This window comes from Sinocyclocheilus anshuiensis, unplaced genomic scaffold (assembly GCF_001515605.1).
Source record: "Sinocyclocheilus anshuiensis isolate Anshui unplaced genomic scaffold, SAMN03320099.WGS_v1.1 scaffold442, whole genome shotgun sequence".
NCBI lineage: Eukaryota > Metazoa > Chordata > Actinopteri > Cypriniformes > Cyprinidae > Sinocyclocheilus > Sinocyclocheilus anshuiensis.
The window spans coordinates 1,653,639-1,665,730 of NW_015542354.1; the positions used below are offsets into that span (position 1 = coordinate 1,653,639).

The 12,092-nt window shown below is 41.7% G+C and overlaps 1 protein-coding gene across 1 annotated transcript in view; it reads right to left on the bottom strand.

Annotated features, from left to right (window-relative positions):
- LOC107691625 (steryl-sulfatase-like) overlaps positions 1–8,376 on the bottom strand; it is a 24,851-nt gene extending 16,475 nt beyond the window's left edge. Inside the window, exons 1-4 of the mRNA XM_016490314.1 lie at positions 8,299–8,376; positions 7,427–7,585; positions 6,762–6,880; positions 6,337–6,459 (exon numbers count right to left, since the gene is read on the bottom strand). Coding sequence (XP_016345800.1) covers positions 6,337–6,459; positions 6,762–6,880; positions 7,427–7,585; positions 8,299–8,354 — 457 coding nt within the window. The 5' untranslated portion in view covers positions 8,355–8,376. The remainder of the gene's footprint in view (positions 1–6,336; positions 6,460–6,761; positions 6,881–7,426; positions 7,586–8,298) is intronic.
- Between the last annotated feature and the right edge of the window lie 3,716 nt (positions 8,377–12,092).

Here is a 12,092-nt window from a genome sequence, read left to right on the forward strand (position 1 = left end):
CCCCCCTTTTTCCCCTTTTTTTCCCTTTTTTTAGTCCCTTAAGCCGAATCCACATTTGTCCCTGAGGTGAGCCAGTCATCACTACAGCTGCTAGCTTTTCATTCAGTGGTATATCACACAATATCACTGATTTTTGAGATACAGGACAACATAAACTACATAAGTGAATAAACAAACAAATAAATCAATCAATTAGACAATCAATCATGGAATTATTTTGGATTATTGAGTTAAACATGTTAGAGGTTTTGGTGAAACCACCTGCTTACTCCCTTTTCCCACAAAATGTGCTTTCCTTGCCATTATGTCAACATAAACAAGCAGATATGAATGTCATATTTAATATTTATTATAAATATTGACAAAACTAGCATATAAATGAGCAAATACATTTTTAAAAAGAACTAATCAAAAGTGACAGTTAAGAATTTACAAAATAAATAAATAAATAATATACTGTTCTTTTGAACATTCTATTCATTGCAGAACGTCTCAGGTTACTTATGTAACCGTGGTTCCCTGAGTAGGGAACGAGACACTGCATCCTCTAGGTTTCTTGCCATGCTGCGGACGCAAGCTTCAGACGAAGAAGTGAATGATGTGTGCTCCCGGCGCCTATTTATACTATAGTCGCACCGGTAGTGACGTCATGGCTGTCGCCGGCCAACGAGTTGGTGTTTTTTCAATGTATGCTTCAGACACGGGTCACGACGAGGCGTTCCCCATAGCGACCCCTAGAGGATGCAGTTCGAAGTTCCCATGAAAGGGAACGTCTCAGGTTACTTATGTAACCGTGGTTCCCTGAGTAGGGAACGAGACACTGCATCCTCTAGGTTTCTTGCCATGCTGCGGACGCAAGCTTCAGACGAAGAAGTGAATGATGTGTGCTCCCGGCGCCTATTTATACTATAGTCGCACCGGTAGTGACGTCATGGCTGTCGCCGGCCAACGAGTTGGTGTTTTTTCAATGTATGCTTCAGACACGGGTCACGACGAGGCGTTCCCCATAGCGACCCCTAGAGGATGCAGTTCGAAGTTCCCATGAAAGGGAACGTCTCAGGTTACTTATGTAACCGTGGTTCCCTGAGTAGGGAACGAGACACTGCATCCTCTAGGTTTCTTGCCATGCTGCGGACGCAAGCTTCAGACGAAGAAGTGAATGATGTGTGCTCCCGGCGCCTATTTATACTATAGTCGCACCGGTAGTGACGTCATGGCTGTCGCCGGCCAACGAGTTGGTGTTTTTTCAATGTATGCTTCAGACACGGGTCACGACGAGGCGTTCCCCATAGCGACCCCTAGAGGATGCAGTTCGAAGTTCCCATGAAAGGGAACGTCTCAGGTTACTTATGTAACCGTGGTTCCCTGAGTAGGGAACGAGACACTGCATCCTCTAGGTTTCTTGCCATGCTGCGGACGCAAGCTTCAGACGAAGAAGTGAATGATGTGTGCTCCCGGCGCCTATTTATACTATAGTCGCACCGGTAGTGACGTCATGGCTGTCGCCGGCCAACGAGTTGGTGTTTTTTCAATGTATGCTTCAGACACGGGTCACGACGAGGCGTTCCCCATAGCGACCCCTAGAGGATGCAGTTCGAAGTTCCCATGAAAGGGAACGTCTCAGGTTACTTATGTAACCGTGGTTCCCTGAGTAGGGAACGAGACACTGCATCCTCTAGGTTTCTTGCCATGCTGCGGACGCAAGCTTCAGACGAAGAAGTGAATGATGTGTGCTCCCGGCGCCTATTTATACTATAGTCGCACCGGTAGTGACGTCATGGCTGTCGCCGGCCAACGAGTTGGTGTTTTTTCAATGTATGCTTCAGACACGGGTCACGACGAGGCGTTCCCCATAGCGACCCCTAGAGGATGCAGTTCGAAGTTCCCATGAAAGGGAACGTCTCAGGTTACTTATGTAACCGTGGTTCCCTGAGTAGGGAACGAGACACTGCATCCTCTAGGTTTCTTGCCATGCTGCGGACGCAAGCTTCAGACGAAGAAGTGAATGATGTGTGCTCCCGGCGCCTATTTATACTATAGTCGCACCGGTAGTGACGTCATGGCTGTCGCCGGCCAACGAGTTGGTGTTTTTTCAATGTATGCTTCAGACACGGGTCACGACGAGGCGTTCCCCATAGCGACCCCTAGAGGATGCAGTTCGAAGTTCCCATGAAAGGGAACGTCTCAGGTTACTTATGTAACCGTGGTTCCCTGAGTAGGGAACGAGACACTGCATCCTCTAGGTTTCTTGCCATGCTGCGGACGCAAGCTTCAGACGAAGAAGTGAATGATGTGTGCTCCCGGCGCCTATTTATACTATAGTCGCACCGGTAGTGACGTCATGGCTGTCGCCGGCCAACGAGTTGGTGTTTTTTCAATGTATGCTTCAGACACGGGTCACGACGAGGCGTTCCCCATAGCGACCCCTAGAGGATGCAGTTCGAAGTTCCCATGAAAGGGAACGTCTCAGGTTACTTATGTAACCGTGGTTCCCTGAGTAGGGAACGAGACACTGCATCCTCTAGGTTTCTTGCCATGCTGCGGACGCAAGCTTCAGACGAAGAAGTGAATGATGTGTGCTCCCGGCGCCTATTTATACTATAGTCGCACCGGTAGTGACGTCATGGCTGTCGCCGGCCAACGAGTTGGTGTTTTTTCAATGTATGCTTCAGACACGGGTCACGACGAGGCGTTCCCCATAGCGACCCCTAGAGGATGCAGTTCGAAGTTCCCATGAAAGGGAACGTCTCAGGTTACTTATGTAACCGTGGTTCCCTGAGTAGGGAACGAGACACTGCATCCTCTAGGTTTCTTGCCATGCTGCGGACGCAAGCTTCAGACGAAGAAGTGAATGATGTGTGCTCCCGGCGCCTATTTATACTATAGTCGCACCGGTAGTGACGTCATGGCTGTCGCCGGCCAACGAGTTGGTGTTTTTTCAATGTATGCTTCAGACACGGGTCACGACGAGGCGTTCCCCATAGCGACCCCTAGAGGATGCAGTTCGAAGTTCCCATGAAAGGGAACGTCTCAGGTTACTTATGTAACCGTGGTTCCCTGAGTAGGGAACGAGACACTGCATCCTCTAGGTTTCTTGCCATGCTGCGGACGCAAGCTTCAGACGAAGAAGTGAATGATGTGTGCTCCCGGCGCCTATTTATACTATAGTCGCACCGGTAGTGACGTCATGGCTGTCGCCGGCCAACGAGTTGGTGTTTTTTCAATGTATGCTTCAGACACGGGTCACGACGAGGCGTTCCCCATAGCGACCCCTAGAGGATGCAGTTCGAAGTTCCCATGAAAGGGAACGTCTCAGGTTACTTATGTAACCGTGGTTCCCTGAGTAGGGAACGAGACACTGCATCCTCTAGGTTTCTTGCCATGCTGCGGACGCAAGCTTCAGACGAAGAAGTGAATGATGTGTGCTCCCGGCGCCTATTTATACTATAGTCGCACCGGTAGTGACGTCATGGCTGTCGCCGGCCAACGAGTTGGTGTTTTTTCAATGTATGCTTCAGACACGGGTCACGACGAGGCGTTCCCCATAGCGACCCCTAGAGGATGCAGTTCGAAGTTCCCATGAAAGGGAACGTCTCAGGTTACTTATGTAACCGTGGTTCCCTGAGTAGGGAACGAGACACTGCATCCTCTAGGTTTCTTGCCATGCTGCGGACGCAAGCTTCAGACGAAGAAGTGAATGATGTGTGCTCCCGGCGCCTATTTATACTATAGTCGCACCGGTAGTGACGTCATGGCTGTCGCCGGCCAACGAGTTGGTGTTTTTTCAATGTATGCTTCAGACACGGGTCACGACGAGGCGTTCCCCATAGCGACCCCTAGAGGATGCAGTTCGAAGTTCCCATGAAAGGGAACGTCTCAGGTTACTTATGTAACCGTGGTTCCCTGAGTAGGGAACGAGACACTGCATCCTCTAGGTTTCTTGCCATGCTGCGGACGCAAGCTTCAGACGAAGAAGTGAATGATGTGTGCTCCCGGCGCCTATTTATACTATAGTCGCACCGGTAGTGACGTCATGGCTGTCGCCGGCCAACGAGTTGGTGTTTTTTCAATGTATGCTTCAGACACGGGTCACGACGAGGCGTTCCCCATAGCGACCCCTAGAGGATGCAGTTCGAAGTTCCCATGAAAGGGAACGTCTCAGGTTACTTATGTAACCGTGGTTCCCTGAGTAGGGAACGAGACACTGCATCCTCTAGGTTTCTTGCCATGCTGCGGACGCAAGCTTCAGACGAAGAAGTGAATGATGTGTGCTCCCGGCGCCTATTTATACTATAGTCGCACCGGTAGTGACGTCATGGCTGTCGCCGGCCAACGAGTTGGTGTTTTTTCAATGTATGCTTCAGACACGGGTCACGACGAGGCGTTCCCCATAGCGACCCCTAGAGGACGCAGTTCGAAGTTCCCATGAAAGGGAATCACAGTTTCCACAAAAAATATGAACTGTTTTCAACAATGATGATAACAAGAAATGTTACTTGAGCAGCAAATCCGCATATTAGAATTATTTCTGATTGCTTGTGTGATGCTGAATACTGGGGTAATGGATGCTGAAAATTCAGTTTTGCATCACAGTAGTTTTCAGTAATACTTTTGATTAATAAAATAATACAATAAAATGGTGTGTGTATGTGTGTGTGTGTGTGTGTGTGTGTGTGATAAAAGCATTCTATTACTAATCTTGGATTATTTTTAGGGATGCACCGATACCGATACTGGTATCGGTATCGGGCCCGATACTGGTCTCCTGTACTCGTACTCATGTATGCAATGAATATAATGTTAAACATTCAGTATTAACGCCTGTATCGCTGATGTGCGCGAGTTGATAAGCAAAGCGCGCTGAGTGGATTGAGTGCACGGCGGCGCAGATACGCGAGCTTGTCGAGTGAATACACATCACAAGTGAATATACCTTTCTCACAGACATCACTGGAAAGTTTGTAGTTCGGTCGGATGCAGAGACCAGATATAATTTTTGATAGTTTTTTACAAGTGGGTGCAGGACACTACAGTTCATTTATGTAAGTGAGGATAGCAAAATCGGTATCGGTACTCGGTATCGGCAAGTACCAAATATAAAAGTATCGGTATCGGGCAAGTACTGGAAAAAGTGGTATCGGTGCATCCCTAATTATTTTCAAAGGGGAAATGTTGCTATTTTCAAATCCTGTGACAAGTAAATTTATTGACATCATTTGTTCCATGTCCCAAGAATCAGTGATACCAAATTATAATAGTATTAGCTTGCAACCCCAGGAGAGCTTAAGCAATCAATCTGCATCATAGATGCTATTTAAAGGATTACTCCACCCCAAAATGAAAATTTTGTCATTGTCAATTACTCACCCTCATGTCGTGCCAAACTCGTACGACCTCTGTTCATCTTCGGAACACAAATTAAGATATTTTTGATGCATTCTGAGAGCTCTCTGACCCTCCCATAGACAGCAATGTAAGTAACATGATCAACATCCAGAAACGTAGCAAGGACATCGGTAAAATAATCCATGTGACATCAGTGGACGAGAATACTTTTTGTACGCAAAGTAAACAAAAATAACAACTTTATTCAACAATTCGTCTCCTCCGCGTCACCCTGGTGCCATTTTGGAGAATATCCACTGAACGCAAACAGCGTATGCTATTCTGTGTCAGCCGCACCACACGGATACGTTTTCTACATTTCTACGTCCAAAATGGCACTACGGTGATGCGGAGGAGACAAATTAATTACAAATTAATTAATCAATTAATGACAATTAATGACAACATTTTCATTTTGGGGTGGAGTAACCCTTTAAGTGCATATCCCTCCAAAGATATAAGTGCCAAGTCAGCTTGGAAATCACTACACTTAATCAAGAGATTTTATATGTTGTATATTGTAATACTACACTGCTCTAAGTCCAAAGTTTATAAATAAATAATAGAATTTATTTAATTTGATTCATACAAGCTATGAAGAGATCTTAGCCCAATTAATCATAAACAACAACACTGGATTATCTGAACTACGTGCTATTTGCAATATGGAGCTGTTTGCATTCCTAATGAGATATCAAATGATTTTAAATTTAAATGCTAACTCCCATTCTCTGATAATCATGTGATCAATGTGATCTCGACACACTTCACTCAGTCAGAATAAAAAAGAGATGTTAAGAATTGCGCAATGACAGATGACCCTTGTCATTCCCATGACCTGTCGGTCAGCCACCACATGTATTGTCATCGGTCACGCCTGAGGCATTTCCCACAGTGACATACTTTACAGGACCCTGTTACCGTATAACCAGAGTTATGTAAGTAACATACCGAATACAGCAGTAGAATAGCCTTGCTCTTTGACAGCCTTGGCAAAGGTGATTTCTTCTTGTGAAAGGCCTCCTGACGATGCAGAAAAGAGAAAAACTCCCATACGCCCATGTGCAGCCATACCTATGCATCAAAAAAAAAAAAAAAGCAAATGTACACATGAAGTGAGAATCCTACACCAATGTTAAAAAGACAAACTGACCATTTTTTTATGAACATGCTGCATAAATGGCTTAAAAAATAAACAATGAATCCACTGAAGTACTAGTACTTAGTACTACTAATAATATTATAATTACATTATTATAATTATTATTGTAATTATCAGCAATCTCTCATACAAAGAAGTGTTTTTTAACACTTTAACACTAAGTCTCAGCACATATCGCTTATTTCAGCAGAACTCTAGTATCTCCAGCACTGACCTGATCGAATCGGGTATCTGCCTGTGAGGAAGGCTGCCCTGCTGGGAGTGCAGAGTGCAGCAGCTATGTGTTGGGTCAGTTTCACCCCTTCCAGGGCCAGTCTGTCAATGTTAGGCGTCCTGCGGGCCAGGACAACCACAATACAATACACAGTCTCATTATGCCTGTGAGAGAGATGTCTATTCACCTGGGTTCCAAATTTATGGAAGTTTGCATCTCACAATTCAGTTTTGTTTTTCATCAGGAAATGTAATTTCGACTTTTAATCTAACTATTCTAAGAGTTTATACCTCACAATTCAGACTTAATTTTTTCTCAGAATTGCAAGAAAAAAGTGAAGAAAGAACTGAGATAAAAAGATGCAATTATCTTTTTATTTTTTTATACCGTGGCAGAAACAAGCTTCCATACAAACTTTATTCATCTTTGAAGCGTACGGTACATGAACCCATCAAAAAGAAAATCCAATGCAAGTCAAATGTAATGATCTTGAATCATTCTTACACAGCATCTTCTGACAGTGCTGGCCTAACTGTACATTATTTCACATGCAGAGTACATACATGTAACAACTAATACAATCCACAAGTCATAAGCGGACAGTTTGTATGGATTTCCTGGAAGAACTCTGAATAAAAGCAATAAACTCAATCATATGAACAAACCTCAGTGTTGTGTTTCCATAGCATCCAAGGTCTCCAATTCCTAAATCGTCCACCATCATAAAGACAAAATTAGGTTTTCTACCACTGTCTGCATCAGCAGTACAGAGAAGCAGCAGGCCAAGGGTCCAACGGATCCATGGAAGGGATTCATTGTATACCCTGAAAGAGAAGGAAGGTAACAGAAATTGAAAACAAATAAACAACACTGCGTACTTCAAAATGTTTAACTTCATAATATATACATATTTATACTACGGGGGCCGTTGAATGCTTGAATCTGATTGGCTGACCAATCAGGCCGTTGAATTATTAGAAAAATAATGCATTATTTTTCTAATAATTCAACGTCAATGGCCAGTCATCAATTATTCCTTATGTGTGTGTAAGAATATATATTAGAATTTAAATGATCTTTTTGCTATTATTTTTAAGTTTACTTCATTAGTTTTTGTTTATTTTTTTATTATTATTATTGTATTTTAGTAATTCAGCTCATACTTATTTTAATCTCAGTTACATATTGCCAACATATCCAATTTTTGTTTTTAAGTTTTTCATTTAATATTTATATTATAATTTTTATATACACTTAATAGTTTCAGTAAAAAATGACAATACTGCTAGAAGCTTTAAAAAGTTAATGTGTGCTACTGAATGGTAGTCACTAACATTATGAGAGTCTATCAAATAATATATAACTCACACTACTGAGTGCAATGGCCGAGCGTGCACCCTATCTGCAACCTATAGGCTATAATCCAATTTTTGCATTCCTAAATGGGCTATTGAAATGCTAAACTAGCCTATTCGATACGTTCTGAGTACAGACTGAATACATTTTCTCCTAAAACGGTCGGTCTGCCGTGGCCTACCTGCTGCATCCAGGACGGGAGAGAAATAATCTGACTGCTGCCAGAAACATTAACATCGCTGCAGATGCCAGTTAATGCATAACGTGCTCTAGTTTGGTGTACACAAACATTATGCTCACGATATAAGGAGTTGAGTGCAGAAGATCACGTTCTTCACGCATGTTAGATTGATCGGTCAAAGAGCTGGAATTTTTTTTTTATAATCAGCACTTTTGACCTTTAATCTTCTGTATGTCCTCCACAACACAGAGCTTTTCATTTTCAGCTTGATTTAAATAAAATGTCCATGAAAAACCCGGAAATGTCGTGTAGTGCACTGTAGCAGCAGTCGTTTTCAGGACTGTTCTCTCCAACGAAACGGTCTTTGGTTCCAGCTTCTGCTAACTTGTTGGGAGACCTTCGCTTGTGTTGTGTCAATTTGTCCTCCGCAACATGCTTAGAGATTCTAATTATAGGTTTTCAGTGCAACAGCGCCACCACTCGTTCATTTTTAATATACAAGGAAGCCAATCTTCCACCCTCTGTATCAGGATTTCTGCTGTCTACCGTTTTCATGACAGGCAAGAGATCATGACAAGCTTGTCAAAACACTGTTTGCAACCGATAATCCCGTTGCATATTAGCATAATATTTAAAATTTAACTTTTAAAGCTCACACATCAGAGCCTGACAGAAATTGCTCTGAAATTAGCTCTTTTGAGGTTTATCTCATTGTGCTGGGATCATGTGCGTTGATGGAAAATGAACTCCCTCAGTGAAAGTGTGTTTTGGTTTGTTCTCTTTTATATTAGGCTAAGCATGTGACAGATCCCACAGATTTATTTTATACAAACACCAGCAGTCTCACGCTGTTTAGCTCAAGAATATTCTGGGTTCTGCAATCGACAGCACTTGTGGCATAATGATAACTAAAATGATTAAATTACTTTTTCCTTAAACAGAAAGGGAGAGATAGAGAGAGAGAGAACGACAACTTTACAATGCAAATTGTACATACATTTTAACAAAATAATAATTTTCTTATATAAAATATAATGCATATAGTATATGCGTCACATTTCTGGTCTTAAATCCTGCAATAATTTGCCCCATTTACTTTCATTGTATTAGAAGTGCTTCACTGTAACCTGTATTTTATTTATTTATTTATTTATTTATTTATTTATTTATAGGAAAACAAGGGGCAAGACTAAATTGTTTTGTTTTTTGCAGAAATCAACATTATGCCATATTAGGTCTCATTAACCCACCCTCATGTTTTAGCAAACATGTATGACTGACTTCCTTCTGTGGAACATCTTTATTATTAAGAGATATTGATTATTATTATGATTGTTATTAATTCAATTCAAGTTTATTTGTATAGCACTTTTCATGTGCAAATCGTTGCAAAGCAGCTTTACAGAAAATTAAAGATTCTCCATTATATTTAGTAATAGCTTATCAGTGGGGACTATCTGAAGTTGATGTCCATTATAGCAAGATTTGGTAGTTTTGTATGTTGTCCTCAGATGTCCTCAAACCCAAGCAAAGGAATGAAAATTAGCATTTGACCAGATGTAACTGAAGTACAAGGTTATGCGATACATTATGTCTGAAAAGCCTGTGGGTGGATATAGTCGACTTAATGGATAAATACTATGAAGATGCTGTATTATTATTATTATTATTTATTTATTTATTCATTTATTTTTGTTTAGTAACCAACCAGCATTCTTCAAAATACCTTGTGTTCTGCAATAGAAGGAAGGTAATGCAGGTTTAGGACAACACGAGGATGAGTAAATTATAATACAATTTTTATTTCAGGGTGAACTATTACTTAATTCTCATTCATTTCTGTTTTCTGTCTCTCTCAATCTGGCAGACCATTGCCTTTTTGTTTCTCTGTTCTATTTTGCTCTCAACCATTCTCTTTCTACAGCATCTTCATAGTATTTATCCATCAAGTCGACACCCACACTCTTTGCAGACTACACAGCCTAGCATTTATTTTCACAGGATGCATCCAGCCTTATTAACTGCATTACTCTTCTGTTAAACTTTGAGGCCACTGGGGCTTCCCGGGGTCATTTGCTAATATTCATGCTCAAGCGCTCAGACTGTGCTGTGAGCTGCTAGCCAGCAGTTGATGCTGAGCACACTTCACATTGAAGTACATAAAAATGAAAAAGCTAACTATGCTAAACAGCAGTAAACACATCCAGGCCATTCTGCTGCTTTGCTTGTATGCAAATCTGGCTCCTGGCCATAAACATGCCAGCTGCCTTTACCGTCTAACATGATTCCCTGATTAATTGTGTAGGCTAATAAAACACCATTCCCCCGGCTTGCTGCCGCACATCAGTGCACAAGCAGTTGTGTTGACATTATACATTACACTGTTTTACATCACTGTGTCTCACAGTTAAATGTTCTCTTTGTAGGCCTCTCTCAAATCTGAGGCACTAACTCTCAGGTATCATTTGGAAAAAATATTGTCAATTACTTTCCCATATGAAGTGCAATCTAAATAAACAACTAATTAAATCCTAACTGCATCAAAAGCTAAAGATTTGTCTTATTCAAGTGAAAATGCTCATGGGAAGTTATTGACAGAGTACAATGATCAAACACTGATCCCCCTTTTGAGAGCTGCGGGAAGAAAGATTTGGATGAGTCTCACTAGTGTCAGCTGACGTCTCACTAGTGTCACTTTACAAAGTCACTGGATAACCCTTCATCAGCAAGCCTGCTGTTCTTCTTTGATCAAAGGACTATAGTGGGGTGCATGATGGTAACACTTTTTTTTTTTCAATTTATCAGTAGTGTATACCTTATTTTTACATTTAGATTACCCTTGATGTTGTCTAATGCTCACATAAAGTTATTGTTCAAAAATGCAAATCATTTAAAGGGATAGTTCACCCCAAAATGCTAATTCTGTCATTAATTACTCACCCTCATGTCGTTCCAAACTCGTAAGGCCTTCGTTCATCTTCGGAACACAAATTAAGATATTTTTGATTAAATCGGAGAGCTCTCTGACCCTCCCATAGACAGCAACGCAACTGTAATGTTCCCAGGTCCACAAACGTATAGGACATCGGTAAAACAGTCCATGTGACATCAGTGGCTCAACTTCAGTTTTGCGAAGCTACGGGAATACTTTTTGTGCGGAAAGAAAACAAAAACAACATAATTTATTCAACAATTCTTCTCCCCCGAGTTACGTCTTCCGCCATTTTGGAGAGTTCCCTCAGTACGTAATCGACGTAATCAGCGTTGTTTACGTTCGGGGGGAAAGTGCGCGCATGAACGTAATCTGCGTAATCAGTGTTGTTTACGCTTAGGGGAAAGCGTGCGTGTGCATTGTGATACTCTAACATGGCGGAAGACGGTAACTCTGGGGAGAAGAATTGTTGAATAAAGTCATTATTTTTGTTTTCTTTGCGCACAAAAAGTATTCTCGTAGCATCACAAAATTGAAGTTGAGCCATTGATGTCACATGGACTGTTTTACCGATGTCCTATATGTTTCTGGACCTCGGAACATTACAGTTGCGTTGCTGTCTATGGGAGGGTCAGAGTGCTCTCCGATTTCATCAAAAATATCTTAATTTGTGTTCCGAAGATGAATGAAGGTCTTACGGGTTTGAAACGACATGAGGGTGAGTAATTAATGACAGAATTTTCATTTTGGGGTGAACTAACCCTTTAATAACACTGTAAAAATGTAATCTAGCAAATATAAAACTGAATACCCATTTTCATACTGTGTAGTATAATATAATTCATGTTTTAATTAATTCTTT